This window comes from Vespula pensylvanica, chromosome 3 (assembly GCF_014466175.1).
Source record: "Vespula pensylvanica isolate Volc-1 chromosome 3, ASM1446617v1, whole genome shotgun sequence".
Taxonomy (NCBI): Eukaryota; Metazoa; Arthropoda; class Insecta; order Hymenoptera; family Vespidae; genus Vespula; species Vespula pensylvanica.
In genome coordinates, this window is record NC_057687.1 from 1,207,961 (window position 1) to 1,232,800 (window position 24,840).

A 24,840-nucleotide genomic window follows, 5' to 3' on the forward strand; every position below is an offset into this window, starting at 1 on the left:
GCTTTCTCTCCGCATCTCAAAGAAACCAAAACTATCAAGGACGAGGAAAATCTACTACTCTTGACAATATCGATCTCTCGACATGGACACACAAGCTCGACCTTCTTCTTCTTCTTCTTCTTCTTCTCCTCCTTCGGTTCCTGGACCTCGTACAAGGAATTTTTCGAGTCAAAGGTTAAAGGCGGAGAACATCGATCAAAGTTTTCGCACGATTTACTCCAAAGACGCGCAATAACGGACCAAAACGGTCCATCAACTTTTTCCATATCCATTTCGGTCTCTCCAGACGAAAACCGGTTTCTTTATCTGTTTGTTTCTATTTTTTTTTTTTTTATATCTTTATTTTCTTCAACTTCTGTTCAATGTACTCGGACGAAACATCTTTGACTTGGGTGACGATTTCCGATCACCCGACTTGAGATCGATTATTCTTCTCTGTTTTTTTTTTCTTAGATATTGCAATGAAAAAATTTTGAAGAAATCGATAGTAACAAATTAAAGGAAGCAATAACGAGGATTCAATCAATAAGTCATATTAAATGTGTAATCTTCCTTGAATATTTCTATAGTGTTCTAAGTATACAATATATATATGTATGTATGGATCGTTTATTTTGAAAGTGATGCAAATTCATTTTTTATTGTTTCGAGAAAATTAAAGATTGATATATTAGTCGATTTAAAAATAGAAATTAATTGTGTCAAGTCTGGCGATACGTTTCTATTAAGTTAGTAGTTCAATATCAATAATTCGATTATATCAATTTCTTTTAGGCGAACTTAACTAAAATAATATATATTTACCGACTGTATCATTTTCATAATCACTCGATTGTAACAATCGTCTAATTTCAATTATGAAAAATTAAATATCACTTCAAATATATTTTCTATACGTCTATGAAAATTGAACTTACAACAGTTTCATTATCAATCCCCACGCAATATCTTTTATTTTAAATCGAACAAAGCATTTGCATTTTTTAAGATATTAGATATCAACTTGGAGATGCTACATTTCAAATATAAATATTAACTTTTGAAACTTTTGAAAAATATTAAATATCAAATATTAAATATTTGAAAAGTTATATATAAAAAGTTTACACTAAATTAATCACAAATTATGTGATATTTTATTTTTTAAAAAACATGGTCACACTACTTTCAAAATAAACGATCTATATCTATCTATCTATCTATATATATATACACATATACACGTACGTACGAAGACTAATAAATACATAGACGTTCGATGTCCCGGAAGTTTCACATTTCTTCTATGTTTGGCCAAGTGCGCACGACGTAGTCTTCTAAGATTGTTTTGCCATCTTCGAAAGAAAGAAAGAAATAAAGAAAGAAAGAAAGAAAGAAAGAAACTCAGAGAGTCCTAATGCATTTCACGGAGACACGATCCTCCACCCTCGTAAATTGACACCATTTGACACCAACCTTTTTCCTCTCTCTCTCTCTCTCTCTCTCTCTCTCTCTCTCTCTCTCTCTCTCTCTCTCTTTCTCTGTCTCTATCTGTTTGTCTCTCTCTTCTTACTTATTTTTGTTTTAACAGCTTGCAACGATACCGACCAATTTTTCTCCCCGATTGAATTTAAAAAAAAAGAAAAAAAAAAAAAAAAGAAAAAATTAGTTTCAAAATCATCACTCGTTCTACACGATCCTTTTTACACGAGATTCTCTACGTTAATTAGATTAGAAAAGGACAAAGAGAAAATAGGAGAAAATTTTCACGGACGGATCTTCCTCTCTCTTCCACATCTTTCTTCCATCGTCGTTCGTTGTCTCTTCCGTATACGACGGAGCTCGTCGTTATCCATGTTATCGAACGTTGTATAATATAACGAGACCCTAACTCGATTACTTCTCTCTTTAGGACAAACAGTTTAAGTTTCGATCCGCTATTACCCATGCGATAACGAGAACATTAACTCGAAAACGAAATTGCAGGAGAAGCATCGCGTTAGTATCCTTCGCGGCAGGGAGATAATAAACGTCTCTCAAAAAAAAAAAAAAGAAAGAAAAAAGAAGAGAGAGAGAGAGAGAGAGAGAGAGAGAGAGACAGAGAGAAAAGAAAAAAGAAAGAAAAAAATAAAGAAAGAAAAAGAGCCGCCATGCTTGTAGGAGAAAATAATTTTTAAAGATTTTGTTCTCTTTTCTTTTCGCTGTCTCTTTTGGCTGAGACTTTGAAAATGGACTCTACAATGAAGAACGATATACATAAAGAAAAAGAGAGAAAGATAAAGGCTTATTAAAGTTTGTTCAACTTTTTCTTACAGGGAAGGGACGGCTTTACCCGGCCTACAGTCTGAGTGGCAGCGAGGGTGAGGATAATTCCCCTAGTCTGCGTGGTCGCGGCTCGGCCTATCCTCAAAATAATCATCAGACCACCCAGTCACATCTCAATCACTATAACGCTAGTCAGCACAAGCAACGTGCTTACCAACAGCAACAACAGCAGCAACAACAACAACAACAACAGCAACAGCAACAGCAACAACAGCAACAACATCCCCTCTATCATATGCCTGGTAGTGGTGCCGGACTCAGTGATACACCGACATCGGGTAACGCTTCCGACGAAACTCTCACCGACAGCGATCTGATCACCGTTGCTCGTGACTCCGCCCTGCTCGTTCATAACGGTGAGTAAAACGCACCAGCATATTTCCCAAAACGATATGGAATGGTATATAATACGAACGATTATATAACACGATACTCGATGCTTGTCGATCATCGAATCGTTTAAACGAACTGATTTTTCTTTCTTTCTTTCTTTCTTTTTTTTTTTGTTTTTTATTTGCAGAAAGCTTTTTTCCATTTCTAACGCAGAAAATATCTGTTAAATCCTACTGAAACGTTTGTTATTTGTATTATTATTATTATTAGCATTGTCCATTTCGTTCTCGAATATTATTTACATTCGTTTATCTTCTTTATTTAATAATTTACTATGTACGATAGGTTGTAGATGTTTCTTTTCAAATGCGTCATCGTATGCTATCTCATTTTTCTTATAAATTACATGAATTATACACAGGGTCACCCTACTCCTTCTTTGTCTAGGAATTTGTCATTGAAAGCCAAAAGGTTTCCATTAAGTTTATTGCTCTTTCAGAAAACTAAACTACCTCGATATTTTTCCCGAGCTTATTCGCTAATACGTACATATATATATATATATATATATATATATATATATATGTGTGTGTGTGTGTGTGTGTATATATGAGTTATATTGTACTTGTTTTGCTTTTTTCAAGTTATTTAGAACGATCTAAAAGCTCGAAAATTCGTATCGATCTACTAGTCGGTTTAAGATCATAATTTAAACAATCGAAAGATATAGTTCATTCAGATATTTCTATAGATAAATCTATCACTTTTCGAAACTGACTTTTATCTATTTGTACGTGTGTGTTCTTTTTTATCAAGAAAAACAATAAACCATTGGAATTGATAAAGATCTTATTTCTGGTTAATTAGTACCGAAATTAAAGAGTTTTCACGTTCAATTTTTCCGATGGCTTCTTATTTAATATACCATACAATCGATTCTCTCTCGTTCAAAAATATCTTCCCCAGCATCGAGATAAAAATCATATTAATGACGAATGATCGATTATTTTAAGAGAATACATTAATAACCCTCTAATTATATCAGCCAATTTTACGATTAATTCGAACATCGATATCATCTTTTTCTAATTAACCAATTTCTTTCTTTATACGTTGAATCACGTTAAATTAATTAACAACAATCTTTACGTCCCTTTTCTTTTTCTTCAAATTTTGTTGTGATCCATCGCTCGAGATATAAAGTAAACGTACATAGACAGATAGATAGACAGATAAATAGATAGATAGATAGATAGATAGATAGATAGATAGAGAATAAACGAAGTAGACGAAACATGATATCGAAGTATAAAAGAAAAAAGCGATTTTTCCGTCAATAATTCTCAAAGTTCAAGTAGGTTGACCGCGACAGAGTCAGTCATTCGCAATAACGCGAAATCGTGTCTCTACATTACTCAAACATGATAGATGGGCCACACTGCGATGAGGTGTGAGGCCACACACGGGGGTTTGCCTACGACGGGAGGAAGGGATGTGTATATGGATGTGGAGAAGGGAAGGAAGCAGAAGGGGTGGGTTATCGGCACGCTGGCTTGTCAGAAATGACGTATCGCTTTCGAGCTAGGTATATATGTACATAGGCCGCTTGCGTAGCTTTGCCTCTGTGCTTCTACTATGTTCTAGACTATCCTCTACCACCTTCCTTGGACACACCGCACCTGGAAACCTTCCTAGTTTCCGACAAGTCACCCGAACACTTGCGTGTGAAAGGCATATATCATGGAACGTTGGTTCCTCCTATGAGATCGCTAAATTAAGAGTCATACGTTTGATGCTTTCAGCAATACTATCTCCTATATGTTGATTTGAAATCCTAAACTCATCAAACGTAACTCGTGGAGAGGATGTATTTATTTTGTGGTTATAACCATACGTATACAAAGACGAATACACACGTGGATGTAGTAACGAAGTTACTTTTAAGATAAATATTATTTATGCGATAAACGTATTTCATGTGATATCGGTGTTAACGAAAACATGTTTTTCTTTCCTCCTTCTTACTTTTTCCTCTTCCTTTTTACGAAATAGATATTTTCTCTTCAAATTATTTCGCATTTATTTAAATATATTTCTTTTAAAAAAGTAGTTCTCTATTCTTAAAATCGAGAGGAAAGTCGAATGAAAAATCTGTGGCTCTTAATGTCCCGTAACAAAAACGATTTTATTTCCCCGAACGAGGAAACACTTTAAGTTGCTTTATCGCAGAACACGTCGTCCATTATCAAGAATTTTATAAATATGAAAGAAGCGAAGATCCGTACGGTATTATTGTTGTCGGTGACTAAACGAAAAATAAAAGCAGAGTGATTCTTCCGAAGTAAGATAAGCTTCAACTCAGCTCGTGTAGCTTTTTCATGGACCGTAAGGGATGCTTGGAAAAGTTCATAATCGCTATCATCATCGCGTGGTAGTATCCACCCTATCCACCTAACGCATTAGTATCTCAGCTGAATCAGAATGACTATTCAAGAATTGGCGAACGCCGGAGAGAACGAAAAAGAAAATAACTATGGAAAATAATCCAGAACGAATTTCAATCTCGAGCATGACGACAACATTGAGAGATGACGTTCGTTCTATCGTTCGTTCTATCATTCGTTCGTACGTTCTCTAAAAGCTCGACGATGTCCTTATTTCTTATATATACAACGTCATCCATCATCGTACGCGCCTAGATTCTGCTTCCTATTCTTCCACGAGCAAATAATTCTAACCTCACCCCTTGGCACCCCTCGTGTGTCACGGACGACACATCCTGAACGCATAATACTCGAGGTCGATTCAAGCTCATCTCCACTCCCCTCTCTCTCAATCTCTGTCTCTGCTTCCCTCTCTCCTTCTCACTCTCTCTCTCTCTCTCTCTCTCTCTCTCTCTCTCTCCCTCTCTCACTCACTCATTCACTCTCTCCCTCGTTGTACGCATAAACGCGCAATTACGTGCTATACGGATTAGCATGACAGTGGGAATCATCGTGTCATCCGGAGGGCACATTAGGCGATTGCATTAACGCTGCGCGCAGCCTGCGCTTCCGTGGATTAATATCAGCGTCTTCGATCATACCGACAGCATTCGGACGTTGTTTCCCTCGAAGACGAAATACTGTTACTATTCTTCCAACGAGACGTCTACTTACATACTATTAATATTGATATACGACTTATCAAGGCTAAAGATCGATCTGTTTATTTATCAGATAAATAAAACGAAATAGAAACAAAGCAAGTTGATCGTTCGCTTTGATCGTTCACCTTGATCGTTATTTATGTTACATACGACCGAGAAATGAATTGGAGATATGTTTGTTGATTATCGGACGCATTTACTATCCTTCTCTGGTAAGCGTGACGAATTTTAGAGTCAGTAGGGTTCGTTAAATGAACCGGAAATAATCCTACTCGGGTATTCATTCGATGCTCCTAGAAAGCCTCTTTTCGTTGACTCGGTCATAGTTACGGTTAGGGTATGAATTCACCGCGAAATTCTCCTTGCTAGGTATAATATAACGTCATTGAACGATCCTCGAAGCTGACGGAACCCTCTCAATCAAGCCAACATCAACTGAGAAATCATACGAGCTTTATCACGGACAAGAAAGATCTCTTTCTCCCTCTTTCTCTCTTTCTCTTTCTTTCTTTCTCGTTCTCTTTCATTCTTTTTCTTCCTCTTTTACTATCTCTCCCTCACTTTCTTTCTTTCTCCCTCTCACTGATTCTCTCCGTTCTTTTTACGAGTTATCTCGTCGTGGATAATTAATCTCACTCCCTGTATATTGCTTTCTTCTTACGGAACATTAGTTTCATGTGTATATCTCTCTCGTGAGTCTTCTCCTTCTTCTTTCTAATCTTTCCACCTTCATATCTCGGAACGTCTTCCTGAGAATAATCTCTCCATGTCACTCGATCGATCGATCGTTTCTTGTAAATCTCGAGCGTAATTTCCACAGAGAGAAAGAGAGAGAGAGAGAGAGAGAGATTTAGAGATAGATAGATAGATAGATAGATAGATAGATAGATAGATAGATAGATAGATAGATAGAAGGTACGAAAGCGAAATATTCTACGTGCTGTACATGAAAGAGAGAGAGAGAGAGAGAGAAAGAGAGAGAGAGTAAAGATATACGAGAAAAATCGATAAACCCTCGGTTACATCGTCTACATCATCCTCGTGTCATCGTCGTCGCCTAGTCTGATCTTCTCTCCGGCCTCTCCTATGCGTTCCGTTTCGCGCCCAATTTGCGGCCCATCATCGCTACGGAAGAAGCAATTTCTAACTTAAATGAAACTCCCTCTCGTTCGTTCCTACCTTCGTTCGTTCATTCGCACCACCCTCTCTCGCGAGTACGAGGATCGACAGGATAAGAGAGAAAGAGAGATAGAGAGAGAGATAGAGAGAGAGAGAGAGAGAGAGAGACAGAGAGAAAGTGTGAGAATGAGGGAGAAAGAGAGAGAGAGAGAGAGAGAGAGAGAGAGAGAGAGAGAGAGAGAGAGAGAGAGAGAGAGAGAGAGAAGTAGATAGAGGTGCCAGGAAAGAGAAGGCACGCTTCTCACAATTCTGTCGAGACAGCCTCAGGCAAGGTAGCGGACTGCCTCGAAACCGTCAAGCACGCAACGTGTTCACGTTTCATGAGTTTACAATACCTACTAGAACTTTGCTTCAAAGGAAACGACGACTTTTTAATGACGCGTCGTCCTTTGTCGAAAAGTAAGAACACATTAAGTTCCTAAAAAGAAATTTTCATGATTTATTTCCTTCGAAAGATGTTTCCGATATTAACGTGTACCCTTTATCGATTATCGAGTGATAAACGTTGCATCTATAAATTTCAATTAATCTTAATTATTATTATTATTAATAATAATAATAATAATAAAAATGATTATAACGATGATGGTAATAATAGAATGAATTAAATTGTAGAATCTATCCGATGATCTTTTGAAAATCGATAGAAATGCATTAGCAAAGGTATCAATGAAAGTAACTGGTTCCTCAAAACTGTTCGTCAAAAATCTTTTTGAAGGAAATGAAAGAACGAAAACGATATAATGAATGTAACAGATTTCTCTAGTATCTTACTGATTTAGGTTAATAGCAATATGTTCTGACAATAATAAAGCCGAAGGAGAGCCGACAAAGAAGATCGTCGGCATTACTGCTTGGAAGTTTGCGAGATTGCTTGGTAACCTCTCTGTCTCTCTTTCTCTCTCTCTTTCTCTCTCTCTTTCTCTCTCTCTCTCTCTCTCTCTCTCTCTCTCTCTCTCTCTCTCTTTCTCTTTCCCGATATGGCCAAGATAGGAGCGCGGAGAACTTCGATAATCTTCTCCAGCGTGCCGGTGAACCAAGTTTGGCAATCAATGCGAAGTAACAGTTTAATTAAATACGTAACCCTTCGCCGACACAGCGCTTACTTGAAGACAGACTAATCTCACTCGCAGCATCACTGTCTCCTGAGAAGACTCTCACGGATTTGTTCTATCGAAGCTTTCGAGACAGACTCGCGAATCCTCTTCCTTCTATTTTCATTATCTTTTTTTTTTTTATTTCTTTGGTTTTTTCTTTCTTCTCTCTCTCTCTCTCTTCTTTTTCTTTTTTTTTCTATTCTTTCTTTTCTCTCTTTTTTTTTTCAGCTCTTATTTAATTTCAACAACCTTCGAGATACTACTTACTTTCTCTCGAACATCTTTGATAAATAATACCTACAGTTCCAACTGCTCTCCTTCAACATTTTATCACGTTTTATTAACCTTTTTTCCTCTCATCTTCGGCCGTTTCCTACGAGGTAAACAACTTTTCAGGGACGTAAAACTCGTCGCATTAAAAAGCGTAAAATCCATCGATTTTTCCCGACAACTTTGCTTGGTATCGATAAAATATACTTCTTTCTCATTTACGCTAGGCAACAAACGTTAATGCCAACGTTTACGTATCGATTTACTACTACTTCGTTTTCTTTTTACCTTCATCACACTTTTCGATTAACACCTCCCTTTCTTTTTCTTTCTATCTCTATCTATCTATCTATCTATCTATCTATCTATCTCTCTTTCTCTTTCTTACGAACGATCAACGCATAACAATTTAATCATTAGGACGTGTCGCAAATATAAAAGCTCTCTATCATTCATGCATACTTTGACATCATAGATACTGTGATAGATTTATATGAACGACTATTATTCAATTTATATAGTTAAATCGATGCGATAATATACGAACAACTCACTAATTGATAATCTAACCGACGATTTACGTAATTTATTGAATTAAATCATTCTGTTAAACCGTTCGAGACTAATCGGATATAAACTCTATCGAAAATGATTAATCAATCCGAGAAAATCAAAAAATTTTCATTTTTCTTTTTCTTTGTTTTCTTTTTTTTTTTGCTTCGGTTTTTCTATTATCAAAAGCTGTAATCTAACGTTCGATCTTTTTTCGATCGATCCTTTTTCAATTTTCCTTTATCGGATCTATTTCCTTATCTTTATCTCTTATCTAATATTCATGTATATCTGATTGATTACCAAAAGGCTAGAAGATATGGATCGTTTATTTTCTAAGCAGTGTAAGTTCATTTTTTGTTGTTTCGAGAAAATTAAAGATCGGTATATTAATCCATTCAAAAATGTAAATTAATTATATCAAGTCTGGCAATGTTTCTATTAATTTATCAATATGTAATTTGATTATATAAATTTCTTTTAGGCGAATTTAACTAAGATAATATATATTTATGGGATGTAAATGGAATGACACTATTTTCATAATGAGTCCATTGTAAAAATCATTTTATTTCAATTATGAAAAATTAAACATCACTTCAAATATATTTCGTATTAATCTAATTTTATTTATAAATGATAACAAATATATTTTTGAACGTTAATTATATTTCTATATTCTTAAACTTAACATAATGATCTCGCTACCTATGTCTACGAAAATTGGACTTACACAACTTTCATAATCAATCCCTATGTAATTTATTTTATCGGGCAATTTTAAATCGAACAAAGCATTGGCATTTTTTAAGATATTAAATATTAACAAGTTATAAATAAAAAGTTTACGCTAAATCAATCACGAATTATGTGACATCTCATTTTTTTAAAAAATGAACTTACACCACTTTCAAAATAAACGGTCCATATATTTCAACAATGATCTCAGACAAGTTTTTAAATGATAAGTGTTACATGGCGTGTAATACGAAAGAAGTTATGTACCAATCGCGTGCAAATTATAATGAGTATAATTCTCACGAGAAAATTAAAGGTTAGCATATTAGTCGATTCAAAAATATAAATTAATTATGTCAAGTCTGGCAATGTTTCTACTAATTCATCAATATGCAAATTGATTATATAAATTTCTTTTAGACGAATTTAACTAAACTAATATATATTTACGCTCTGTAAATGGACTTACGCTATTTTCATAATTAGTCGATTGTAAAAATCATTTAATTTCAATTATGAAAAATTAAACATCACTTCAAATATATTTCGTATTAATCTAATTTTATTTATAAATAACAACAAGTATATTTCTGAACGTTAATTATACTTCTATATTCTTAAACTTAACATAATGATCTCGCTACCTATGTCAATGAAAATTGGACTTACACCACTTTCATGATCAATCCATACTCAATTCTAAATCCAACAATTTTAAATCGAACAAAGCATTGACATTTTGTAAAATATTAAATATTAACAAGTTACAAATAAAAAGTTTACACTAAATTCATCCCGAATTATACGATACCTCATTAAAAAAAAAAAAAAAAAAATATTACACTACTTTCAAAATAAACGATCCGATCCAATTTGTCTCGTACGTCCAGCAAAAATATTTCAGCTGAAGATCCATGTCGAGTTGCTCGTATTTTCCTCTCTATCCCTCTTCCTTACCCCTTTTCACTCTTTATTCTTGTTTCTTCTTTGTCTTCCAAACTCTTTCTTCTTTTTTCCTTCCTCCTTTCTCTCCTTCTATCTCTTTATCTCTCGTTCCACTTCTCCTTCCTTCACTTTCTCTTTTTTCTCTACATTTTCCTACACGGACCTCTGACTTCTTTCCCATTTCCTTCCAGTTCCGTTACCTACAGTTCCCGGCCGCTACGAACAAGTTTTATACTCGAGGGACGTCCCTTACGCCTGATTTCGATTCTCGAAACTTTGCCTCTTCGTATCACCATCTCTCTCTCTCTCTCTCTCTTACTCTCTTTCTTTCTCCATCTTTCTTTCTCTTTATGTCTTTCTTACTCTCTTACTGTTTTTCTCTCTTTCTCTTTTTCACTCATCCACCATACACGCTTCTCCATCCTCTTTCTTTCCCCTTCGCAGACTTAAACGAACCCTCCTCTACCACTTGTTTACGAATTACCAGTCTCATTTCCATCCCTTCAGTCGTTTCGCTTTCGATCGGAATATCCTATCGAAAGGAAACGAACTTTTCTCGTATGCGTGAGAATGCTATATGCAGCGAATATCGCGATGTTCGATATATGGACCGAATATTACCAGCTCCAGTTTCTATAAAACTATTCAGAAACATACCACTTACATACATATATCTTATATCCTATGAAATAAGAGAAAGAAAAAGTCGGATCGATTTTCGAACGGATATCTTTCGAGAGAAAAAAAAAAAAAAAAACAAGAATTACGTTAACGATATCGGTCATGTCTTTTCATTGCCAACAAAACCGATGATCGAATTTTTAACGGAACGACCCGAATCCTTTTTAATATCGAACTAAGTGGGAAATGATGTTCCGTTTCTCGTTCTCTCCCTCTTTCTTTCTCTCTCTCTCTCTCTCTCTCTCTCTCTTTCTCTTTCTCTTTCTTTCTTTCTTTTATCGAGAATGGCCCAAGAGAGACAGAGAAAGAGAGTGAGAGCTTCTTCTCGAAGGCTTCGCCGCGTTATCACACCTAAGCTCGAACTTATACATTATTCAAGGAAAAGAGCAGAAGGAACACTCGAGGGCCGAGATGATAGGAGGAGGAGAAAGAGGAGGTGAAGGAAGAGGAGGAGGAGGAGGAGGAGGTGGAGAGATGTGGGAGGATGGGGAAAAAGCGGGCCTATTAGCATGAAACCAAATTACTTTTTCGCGATAACGTCATTCGTATAATTTGCCACTCTGAACGTTGGAAGCTTTTTTTCCAATTCTCTCTCTCTCTCTCTCTTTTCTCTCTCTCTCTCTCACACTATTTTCTTCTATTTTTTTTCAACTTTTATTTCATTCTTTCTTCCTTTCTTTCTCTCTCTCTCTCTTACTCTCTCTTTTTTCTCCTTTTTTTTATCTTTTATTTCATTCTTTCTTTCTTTCTTTTTTTCTTTCTCTGTCTCTCTTTCTTTCTTGTTCTATATTTTCTTATTCTTTACGAACTAGCAGATTTCGTATCGTACATAATATTCGTATCGTTAAAGATTTCTTAGAGATAAAAAATAGCGAAGGAGGGAGGATCGATCGATCGATCCTTTCGAAGAAAAAGAAGAAGAAGAAGATCTGTTCGAAAATAAAGATAGAAGAAAAAAGGTACGCTCGGGATAATCGAGAAAGCATTCGATGCGACGACTAGAGAAGAGAAGAGAAGAGAAGAGAAGAGAAGAGAAGAGAAGAGAAGAGAAGAGAAGAGAAGAGAAGATGACGAACGACGTTTTCCGTCGAGAGAACGCGCTTTCGAAGTTTGCTTCGTCGCTTTCAGTAAGCAAGAGTCCTCCTAACTCGAAGGGTACGTTAGAGACATCTTTCTCTGTCTCTATCTGTCCCTCTTTCTCTCGCGCGTTCTCCCAGATGCACATACAAACATACTCTTCGTGCAAACGTCAAACGGGTGGGTGGTTCGTTAGGCGTCCAGCTATCTTTTTATTTTCTTGCCGGTCCTTCGAGCAACGGACCATCTTCGTAGAACGTAGAAACGAACGAGAGGAGAGTTCGACAAACAGAGAAGACGAGTCGTTGACCAAAGTATTTCAACGACGATCAAGAGAAAGATAGAGAAAGAGATGAAAAGAAAGAAAGAAAGAAAGAGAAACATACAGAGAGACGGATGAATCGTTAAAGATACGAAAAGTTGAAAAGAGCAAAGAAGAAGAAGAAGAAGAAGAAAAAGAAAAAGAAATCAATAAACGGTCGACACACGCTTAGGAATGTAATTTGTTGTCCATGAGAGACAATCGAAAGGTAGTATCAGCTATGATCGAAAGAAGCCTACTAAGAGTGACAGAGAGAGAGCGAGAGAGAGAGAGAGAGAGAGAGAGAGAGAGAGAAAGAAAAAAAGGAAGAAAGAAAGAAAAAAAGAGAAAGAGAAAGAAAAAGAAGTTTAGGAATGAGTCAGCCTTATCATTCTTTCGTAGAAGTAACCTGAACCGACTGATCAGGGATAGGCACAGAAGGATAGCACGAGTTCGACTAGGAAGGAAGGAAGAAAGGAAGAAGAAAGATAGAAAGAAAGAAAGGAAGGTAGGATAACGTAGGAAAGGAAGGACTGTCTCGTCTCCGTGGTCGGGGAAACAATTTCAATCGTTCCCACCGTTGCTTTGATGTTTTCTGAGGATACCTACGCATTCCTCACTCGAAGGAGGAGTTCTCCTTCGAGCCATGCACTCGCAATTCGTTTGACGACAGAAACTTCTGTCCCCCTAGCTTTCTCTGTATTTCTCTCTTTCTCTATCTATCTATCTATCTATCTATCTATCTATCTATCTATCTATCTATCTATCTATCTTTCTCTCTCTCTCTCTTTCAGCTTCCTTTCTCATCTTCGGTTCTCCCAAAGAACATTCGTACGTGAGCGCACGTACACGGAACGAGTTTCTTTATCTTTTCTCGTTGAGGACGACGTAGCTTCTCGAATTCCATCTCTCTCTCTCTCTCTCTGTTTCTCTCTGTTTCTCTCTGTGTTTCTCTCTGTTTCTCTCTGTCTCTCGTTCCTTCGTTTTCTCACTCTCTTACTCTTCCTCTCTTTGGCTTCTTCTAGCTGGTTCTTGGCGGATGCCCGTCGCTTCTTCGCTTCAGATTCGATCGCGTCTCAAGGGTCGAGCAAATAGCCAAGGCCTCGGGATTTCTCAGTCTTCGACGTTCTAACATACTCCTCTATCGCGTCGAAATCCTCGCTCGTCGTTTGACATCGACGTCATACCGACTAAGATTCTTCGATGACCGTATATGTGTTTATTTACTTTGTTTTTCATTACGAACGGTTAACTCTTATGTTTACGTATAAAAAATTTAATTTTCCTCTCTGTGTGTATATGCGTATGGATATTTTGTTACGTGCAATCACGCGTTAAATGGAGAGAAAAGGAATTTTCATTGAAAACGGGAACAATTTCTTTACAATTTACTGATTTTTAGAACTCTTAAGAAAATATATTGATAATTCGGGATTGTTTAGAAATGGTCTTCTAGTTCTGAATTATTTTACATATTATACGTATTAATATATGTTCTATATATGTATTATAATACATATATATATATATATATATATATATATATATATATTATACATCTTAATTATACATATTGTACATATTACATATTATATTACATACTTATGTTATATTTTATATATTACATACGTATCATATATCATACTATTTAGAATAAATTCTATCAACCGTTTAAAGTCCATAAGATAACGAAAAAAATAAAAAAAAACTCTCAGAATCTTCTTTCTATTATAAATTTGGATCAAAACGAAAGCAACGTGCGAGCGACCTTCTTCTTTTTCTCGTTCAACGTTTAAAACACTTTTGTACCTACATTTTCATATTTCTCCTCAATGTTTATCGGCCGTTCGTTCGTCTTTTAATATTATTATAAAATTGTGAGGAGAAATTCTTCGAGTCACAATTTCATTTTACGGTACATACATAATAAACGAAAAAAAAAAAATGCTCCTACGAAGATCGAGAATGGAAAGGAAAAGATGTAGGCGGTTTCCAACATTCAACTTTAAAGGAGAGAAAGATATCAATGCTATGCTGATTACAATGCCGTGCGACGACAAAAGCCGACCTACGTGAAGCTCCTGTAGTTCGTAATCCGCGTTTATTACACGCGAGTCAAGACCGAAAGTCCAATTTGCATACCGCGACGAGAAAACGCGTCGAGGACGGAAAGAAGAGAGAGAAATAGAAAGAAATAGGAGAATGGATGCGATTTGCAAGGAGAACGTGGGTGGAAATGAGGCTAATAGAGGACCAACCTAAACGAAAGAGAGAAAGAGCAAATTTCGTTAGGAGAACCGACTATCGTCGAGTCGAGTTACCTTTGCTGATATAAAGTTAAAGAAAAAAAAAAAAAAAGAAAAAGAAAAAAAAAACCGGAAATAGAAATAAACCGACTCGAGTTACTTGAAAGAAGAAAAAGAAGAAAGAAAGAGAAAATAAAAATTACTTGCGTATCTTTACGATCGTTAGAAATATAGAAAAGAAAGAATACAAATTCAAAAGACAAACATAAAAGATATACATACACACATATATATATATGTATACACACACACACACACACACACACACACACACACACATAGAGAGAGAGAGAGAGAGAGAGAGAGAGAGAGAGTGTGTGAAAGAAATGAAATTACTCATTCAAACTCTCACAGAGAGCTGTACTGATATCCTGCAACGAGCAGGAAGAGAAATGAGCGTGATAGTAATTCATGGCTCGGCATAGTGACAGTGATATAAATAGTGAATACTAGAGCGAATTTTCTCTCTTCCACTGGCAGACGTATATCGATAGTACAGTACTATAGTACGCGCGCATGCAGTCGACGTGGCTTACGCACCTGTGTGTTCTGCGGCACGATTCCGTTGAAATTAAACCGAGAGTCCATCGTTTCCCTCTTTCGGTCGGGACGTTGCCATAAACTTCGCGAGTTTATTGTTTCCCGCGTGCGGAGTAATTTAAAGGACCCACCCTCTCTGCACACCGAACCCCTCAGGGCCGTAACTGTTTTCGGAGATGAAACGATATTTCCTTTCGAATTCGAAAGAGAATATACAGAGACGTATGTGACGGATGAAGGAAGATGAATAAAAAGAAAATACATTTTTCTTTTTCTATTGTTTTGATCTTCTTTTTCTTCCTTTTCTTTTTTTTTTTTTTTTTTTTTTTTTTAAGTAAACGTCAAAAGACGAGTGTAATACAATGGAAAAGGAATAATAATCCGATCGTTGGTCGATGAATCGTTCGAATATAAGTTCGAGTTCGAGGAATAGCCATTAATTTAGCGTGAGGAATCGCGCGAGGCCACCCACCTTGGTCACTTTTAATTCCTAAGCTCAGACGGTGATATTTCATTCGTACGAGACATAGACCAACGATTTAGGCCCTTAAGGTCTCTAGTAGTTATTAGTATAACCCTCCATTCTCATCTCTGTGCATCTTCTCGCAGGTTCAACTTTCTTTTTATTCTTACGTATCTCTCTCTCTCTCTCTCTCTCTCTCTCTTTCTTTCTCTCTTTCTCTCTGGCTTTCTCTTTTTATTTCTCTCTGTAGTTGTTCGATCTTTTTCGCTAGACGCCCACACAAGTTTCTCCAACGAAGAAGATCGCTATCGTTATTCTCGAGTTAACGATTTGAAAACATTGGTGCTGATCATCGAAAGAGCTTCGCTAATGATCGAATATCTCGACGAAAGAATCGAGTAAAGAATATTTACGATGTTGTAGAGACTATAGCTGTAGGGGCTGCTGTTAAAAATAAAAATTAAAAAAAAAAAAGAAACAATAAGAAAATAAATGAAAGGAAAAAAGAGATAGCGGAGATGATGGAGGGGTAGGAGTGAGAATGGATGGGGAGGTGGGGAGGTGGGGAGATGAGGGTGGTGTGGGTGGTGGGGGGTGAAAGAAGAAGACAACGTGCAAGAAGTCGAGTTTCTAAGCGAACTATACGAGTTGGAAACAACTAAACGAGTACGAGCAACTTCTCGCAGGATTCCGATCAGCCCTGGGCTGCTTCGTCGTGCTAAGCAACTATAATAAATTAGAGAGCATGGGTGGCCTCCCAGATACCGGTGAACGTTCGATCCTCTCTCTATAGAGTCTTATACAGATCGACCTTTTTATTCTCTATTCTGAATCTTACAAGTTATTTTACTTCTTATAAGAAACTTCTATTTCGAAAAGAAACGAACGGGACATCGAATTTGCCGAGAACTACATTCGATGTCCGTTTGAAACATCGAATTCGATAATTGAAATTCAGTCAGAAATGAGTCACTTCTTTCGAGCTTATTTTCTGTTTTTTTTCTTTTTTTTTTTTTTTTTACTTTTTGTTAACTTTAATTTTCAATAAAGTCATTCTTTCAAATCTTTTCAAACAAGTAGATTTAGAGATTTTCGATACGATTGATAGATATGTAGGATGCAAGTTATTTTAAAACAAAAAGAGATAGAAAGGAAGAAAAAAATTATTTTCGTTTCAAGGACACTCTCTCTTTCTTTCAAATCGATCGAAAATTACTTTCCTGTAATCTCTTGATATCTCGTGGAAATCTGCTACCGCAATTCATTCTTATTGCTTTACGACATGCAAATCCTTGCGCATTCTATTAGTCTATCCACTCTCGATCCTTTCACCGGCTCGCATGCCATTCTACGTGGTTACTTTCATTCTCGTTGATACCTTCCCTCTCCGTATCGATCATACTAACCGATATACACACACACACACATACACATACACACACACCTAAATGTATTCGTGTATTTCTTTCTCTCTTATTCACTTCCTATTTTTAATGAACTATATATCCTAGATCAAACACGATCTACCGGCATTGATTAAAGTACTCAAGAATTTATCCGTCATTGAATATCGTTGTTCAAAATCTCTTGGATAATTTAATCACGAATTAGACTTGTATATGAACATTGTTATATTATCTATATCGGAATAAGTTGAATGGTTAAATATATGGATCATGAATGAACATTCACTTTTTTTATAGAAAACTTTACATTAGCTTTTTTTTTATTAAGGTCTTGTTTAATTTATATGAACGTTTACGTCACACGAACTTTATTCTCGTTTGTTAAAAACGAGAATAATGTTTATTTACATAATTCTTAATTTGTATTTATATAATTCTTCATTACAAAATGAAATTATTAACGAAGATGGATTAACGAAGATAAATCAGAGAATAATTCAAATGGATGAAATTTGGTGAGAAAACTCTTTCGAAAAAGAAATCGAGATCAAGTCGAAATTGTCCAAAGTGATAGGATCATTTTTTCAAACGTAGAAATCTGAAAAGAGAAACGAGAGGAGAAATGTTTGAAACTGGTAAAGATGCAAACGTTTGAAATTGCTAGTTTCGTGAGCCCCTCGTCAACTCTTCTTCTTTTCTCATCCCCCAAGCTATTTCAAATCCTCTATCAAGCTTCTATTTCTCTTATTCCGTTGTCTTTCTCCTTTTCTACTCCTCGCTTGTTGCGGATATAAACGAGGCGTTGACTATAAAATAATGAAAATTTATGATCCCCAGTCGGTACGCTCAGGCGAATGGAACGCAAAGGGTACGCAATTTGTAGAGCTTTCAGGAAGCTTTGCCACCCCTTCTCCATCTCCTATTCTCTGATGAAAACGACGAAGCAACGGTGACAATTACCAGGAGCCTTCTCGTGCTTCGTTCCGTCTTCCTTTTCTCTTTTAACGTGCATCGTCTTTTCTTGAATCTCTCTTTCTCTCTTCTGCTCTCGTTTCTACATTTACTTACTTTCTCTCTCTTTCTTTCTCTCTCTCTCTCTCTCTCTCTCTCTGTCTCTCTTCTTGTACTTACCTTACCAGACCTCCGTTACAGGTATTTCCGTTTTATCACCGTAAATGGATAGACACCTTGATGTACTTTGCTGCTCGTTTACACCAAGGCGGCTTCTAAAAAGCAAAGCTTACAATGTACCATTTACGTAATCCCGTTTTTGCATCCAATTTAGCAGAATTTACTGCAATCGTATTTACGTTAAGCGAAATAATCGAGATTGTGACGAACGGTACGAAGTTCGAACAGTGAACGTACGCTCGTGAGGGCGAATATTCTTCGAGGAATAAACGAGTACACACAAACATATACTAACACACTTGTACACAGTGACACTAATACACGTAGCAGAGAGATACGCACATACACGTATAGGTATATATAATATACGTATGTGCGTATATACACAGATGCTTGAATGCACATACAAAGGCGAGAGTACAGTAGATTTTTAAAACGGATTTTTGAATATACGAGAGTGGGCAAGTTTGCAACGGGCGATACGACGGCGTGCAATAAGAGATAGAGCTTGCACTAGTCGAACGAGTGCCACGAGCTTTCTATATTCCGTTCGTATCTACAGTGAATAGTTTATATTCGCCCATGGAATAAGGAATAAGCGGTTTGTTCGCACGTGAGTGCTTCCAATACGACGGCATGCGTGGATTTGAATACAAAGCAAAGCGGCGAACGTTCAACACGGGGGCACGTAAAAAGGTAATCGATATAAATAAAGAAGGATTTAAACTTACCGAGTATATCTATGTACGTATATGTATATCCGAAGCTTCGTATACATACTTGTTAGCATTCACTGTCGTATCGTACGATTTAATGAAAGCTTCACGATTATTCGGTTTGGATAATTTTCTTTTTTTCTTCTCTCTCTCTCTCTCTCTCTCTCTCTCTCTTTCTCTTTTTCTCTCTTTATTACCTAATTAATTAGTTTTTTGTTGTATGTTAATATTATCAAACGTTGCAGATAACGAAATGGATATTTTCAGAGTTGGATAAGTTCTATCGTTTATGTTAGGTATAAAGTTATATAAGCGGAATGGAAACGTCCTCGCAAGACACCCACGTAAAAATGTCCGCTCGTCCAATCTCAAAAGCTCTTCTGTTCACCAATGAAATTTGCCGCGGACTCGAACGCGCCCACTATATCCCTTGACCCGATATTTTCAACCACGTTGAAACTCGCACGCGGATAAATCGCACGAAACTTTTTTCCTCCCGAAAATGAAAATGGCAGGATCATATCGCAACGATCTTCCCCCTTTCTTCTTTTTTTTCCTTCTTGCTTCTTTTCTTTTTTTTCCCTCTTTTTATTTTTAATTAGACCGAGAGACGAGAGAGAGAGAGAGAGAGAGAGATAGAGAGAGGGAAAGAGAGAAGGAAGAGAAATAAAAAAAAAAGAAAGAAAGAAAAGAAAAGGAGAAATAATATTCTAGCCGTTCTATCGATTTTCATTCGGTTCACTTTTTATCTTCTTTTAATATTTTTATTACTCGTATTTTCATTATTTTATTATTATAATAATACCTGTACTTGTTATATGTTATAAATGAGATAACGAGAGAAAGTGAGTTAGAGAGAGAGAGAGAGAGAGAGAGAGAGAGAGAGAGAGAGAGAGAGAGAGAGGAATAGAGAAAAAGAGAGACAGAGAGAAGCAGAGAGATAGAGAGAGAGAGAGAGACCGAGAGAGAGAAATAGAGAGAAAAAGAGAGAGAAATGGGCTCTCATATCCATCATTGACAGCAAGAGGAAAAGAGCGAAGCTCCGTTAAACCGCGCAGCCGTTCGCCTATTGGCTCGTTTTAATTTGTACGTTCCGCGTCATGGACCTCGGCGATAATTACATGATCGCTGTCACATGTCCAGGATATTAAAACAGTTACGTTTAATTAAAGGCCGACGAATTACCGATTCTCGATACACGCGGTACTGGATCGTTTTCTCTCGGACCATCTCTTTCTCTCTCTCTCTCTCTCTCTCTCTCTCTCTCTCTCTCTCTCACTAATGTCCATTTTCACTAGTTTCTCTCGATTTTCCCAAAAAGTTCAACTCCCTCATTTTTTTCATTCCAATGTCGCTCTACCATTTATCACTCAGGTCTGAAATTAAAATTTTTTAACGACATAGAGCACGATAATCATCGTCATGTCTACTTATCCTCGTACATACATTTATACGTGCGTACATATATACTTACCTTCCTGAAATATCTACAATATAGTTTAATTTATCGAGAGAGTATAATAATAATAATTCGACTTCGTTTTTCGAGATTACCACGATAGTCGGCGTTCATTCGTCGTACATATATTTCCCGACGTTGATTTCAAACGTGCCCGCTCTTCGCTAACTCAAAACTCTCCGGTTGCTCGAATTGGTTGAATCTCTCTCTCTCTCTCTCTCTCTCTCTCTCTCTTTCTCTCTTTCTCTCTCTCTCTCTCTCTCGGCGCGCGCATGACATAAATTTTCTCTCTCAACGGAACCTACAACGTCCCTCTTCCCCCCACCCGCAATGAAATATTGAATATCACGCAATTTGCAACGCGAACGGCCGAGGAACGTAATTCAAATGGTTTTATTAAATCGCAGCGTACTTGATTAATGTCAATCACTCGTAATATAATCGAGAGCGCGTACGGAATCGTCGCGCTCGATTCGTTAGTACGGTTATTAATGCATTTCTCGGCGCTCGTGTAAATGCAGAGGGGAAACAACGTTTCTTCGTTATTACATCGCACGTGATATTTACAAAATTTACCGTAAGAAAGAATAAATAGAAAAGATCTGGGACGAGGGTGTGGATGATTAAGGGAGAAAGAATAAACGTAAAAAAAGTTTCTTTTTTTTCTTTTTTTTTTTTTTTTTTAAATATAATTCGATCGAAAGTATGTATGCGACGGGTCGTTTGCATGGTTGCCATAAAAATAAATTAGTTTTAAGCTCATTGAAATGAAAAATGACAGGCCATGACAAATTTTCGAAACATTAGAGATCCGAAATGACGAATAGTCGAGTGTTACACGTGCGTGGAATGTTTCTCTTTCGAAAAACATTCTATTCATCGATATATGTACGTATATATCTTTTTCGATATGTAACGGCTACTTGTAGGACTCTTTTAAAATATTCGTTAGACAACAAAGTCATTCGTTTCTTGTTCGTACGTTAGATGTGTAAACGTTAGAATGAGAGGAAAAGGGTTCCACAGCGGTACCGGTTTCTCTACGATTAAATACACGTTCAAACGACGAGGAAAGGGCCTTTATAGCGTTTGTTCGTTGATCTCCGAGGATAAATTGGGTCGGCTGAAATCTACATTTATACATCGTGGGCAAGATAAATGAATCCTCGTTAGGACGAGCACGATGAACCCTCGTTTGCATGATTTCGTGGCTCTCGATCAAAGTGAAACTTCCCGACTTCTCGATGTCGAGCTCGGATATATATATATATATATATATATATATATATATATATATATACATGTATGTATATATATATGTATATGTATATATGTATGTATTGAAGTATTCGAGTTTGAACCTGCTTGATCAGGCGAGTCAGGACGAACTTAAGCTCTCTTTGTCCTTATTTAAAGTTGTAAATAGCAGTAAAGGTGAGAATGCACATAGGTAATGAACACACACACACACACACACACACACACACACACATACATACACACGTTTGATATTTTCTCTTATTTGCACTTATTTACATAAGATTTTCTAAAATTTACAATCCGAAAGAAACAAATGAGCTTACTCGTTAATTATGTTGTAAGTTATGAAGTTGTAAGAAATTGTTCCTTCTTATTCGTTCCAGTTATTTTAAACGATACGTTGTTTAAAGAAGAATTTTAATAGTTATATGTGTTTGAGTAATAAGAAACTTTCGAATTCACCTATATATTTAAATGAGAAACTGTCTTTTGTGTGGTCAGAAAGAAAGAGAGAGAGAGAGAGAGAGAAACAGGTGTTTTCTATCTCGTAATCTAATTTGTGAGCTTATCTAAAATTTTTCCAAGTCTATCTAATAAATCGTGATTTACTTTTTTACTTCTCTTTCTTTCCTTGATATTTATAATTTCTATCTTTCTCTAATTTCATCCGTTTAATCTGTTTGTTTACGAAATCGAGTACGATTTGTTCATTTGGATAAAATGAGCTTCTTTGGTCTATTTCGCGTTTTCTGAGTTCTTCTTTTCACTTCATGATATCGACGAATTTTTTTTTTTTTTATTATGTCGTTGTTCAAATTTTATCGATGCCCTGCTGCCATAAAACACACACGCATATATATATATATATATATATATATATATAATGTCCTTTAATAAATTTATATGTTCTGAAAAAAATTTTTATTCATACTCTGTACTATCGAGAAATTCGTATTTAAAAAGATGTTTTTTCTAACTTAAAAAAGGGAAAAAACAGTCGAATTTTTTATTACCTCTTTATTATATTATCCTTAAATATAGAATAAGGAATTAAGAAAACGTATTTAGCACGAAAGAAGATAATAATCCTAATCAAATTATCGAATAAAAATTATTCTTCCTGCAACTTATCTCTCTTTATTTCTTCCATTGTTCTATCGAAATCAAAATTATAAATATACTCTATAATTTTCTCCGGTTAGAAAAGATCGACAAAATTAATACTAATAAAAGAACCTAATAATTAATACACAAAAAAAGAAAACCAACTTATTAATATTAATATTAATAATAATACTAATACTAACAACAACGATTATACCAATGGCGATAAAAATAATCATTAATAATGATAACGAACCGTAATAAAAAAAAAAAAAAGAAGAAAAAAAATAAAAAGAAAGGAAGACAGAAAGAAGATGAATAAGTTTGCTTTGCGTTCGCACGCGATCGTTCATCGATGCTCGACTAACTCCATAACTATAGCTTAGAAAATAGGTATATAATTGTAGATTCTACATCGATCGAGTACTAACTAATTTTGTATGTAGAATGTATTGGAAAAAGTATTGAAAAAAAAAAAAAAAGAGTATGAAATCTTCTCTGTCATCGAAGTCACACGTTTATCAATCGATGATATGCCATTTGAAACACGCACGAATTCACTCACGCACCAATGAGTACACGCACCTACATATGTAAGTACTTACGACGTAAATCTTGTACGATAGCCATTGCGGAAACGCAACGTTAATTAACGAAGAGTCTCCCTAGGTGGTGCGAGAGTCCTGTTCCTGTTCCCTACAACCGGAACCGGATGTTTCAGTCGACGCTTGTGTTGCTTTTTTACTCTGTTTTTTTTTTTCTTCTTTTTATTTCTTTTCCCTTTTTACCACCCACCCATCCCATTTGCCGGATATCATGCCGGTATCTGACTTTGACCGTGACTCAGCTGGGTACCGGCATTTAAAAACTGCTATTACGAAGGGAAAGAAATAAAGAGAAGGAAAATGAAAGAAGAAGATAGATAATATCGGATTATTACTTACATAATTCCTATGTATTTCTAAAAGTTAATGAAATCTAAACTTGTTAATAAGTACAAGTGCAGGTACAATAGTTTGACGATAGTTTCGATTGATTGATTTGAATTATTGGAACGATCAATATTGTCACGATTACGATATTATTCGTTTTCGTGACGATAGAACGTATATGATAATTTGTTTCATTTTATTTTATTAGTTTTATAGAATTTAATAATATCGCAAAAATAGAAATTTAATATTGAATTATTAAGAAAATAGTTTGTAGTATCGTTAGGAAAAGAGTAACGATAGAGATTTCTGATCTTCCTTCTCTATTATTTTTTTTTTTTTTTTTGTACTTAACATATTATTTCTTTTTAACATTCAACAGATAACGTTCGTCTACTACGTGTCTACTACTTTTTTTCTTTTTTTTCTTTTTCATATCTTGACTGACGAACGTCCAATCTCGCGACAAAAATATTTCGTTTAATTGTATATTTGTTGGTAGACACGTACTACGATTGCTACGAACTTGATTCCACAAAATTTGTCTGTCAATATCTTTCGTTTTCTGAAAAGAACAACTGTTGCATGCGTTGAATAAATGTTCGACAATCATTCAGCCAATCCGTCTGCTACCTGCCCATTAATTTATCGCTTGCATTGCTTCGAGCTCGCGTTTGCGTTGTTATCGCGTTTCTTTTGGAGTTCGTTCAAGCTCGCGAACGAACGAGTACATCGTCGTTTTCCACAAGAGAGAACTTTCTCTCTTCTCTCTTTCTTTCATTTTTCCTTCCTTTCTTTCTTTCGCTTATCGATATATAATCGTCGAATACCGAGTTATTAAGAAAAGAAAAAAAAAAAAAAAACTACAGTTCTAACAGTTTATTTCGTCAAAAAAAAA

At 35.9% G+C, this 24,840-nt stretch overlaps 1 protein-coding gene across 8 annotated transcripts in view; it reads left to right on the plus strand.

Moving 5' to 3' along the window:
• Positions 1 to 24,840, plus strand: part of LOC122627550 (teneurin-m) — a 674,747-nt gene that overhangs the window by 333,495 nt on the left and 316,412 nt on the right. For all 8 annotated transcript variants that reach the window (XM_043808712.1, XM_043808716.1, XM_043808715.1 and 5 more), the window contains exon 3: positions 2,295 to 2,660. In XM_043808712.1, the coding sequence (XP_043664647.1) occupies positions 2,295 to 2,660 (366 nt within the window). The remainder of the gene's footprint in view (positions 1 to 2,294; positions 2,661 to 24,840) is intronic.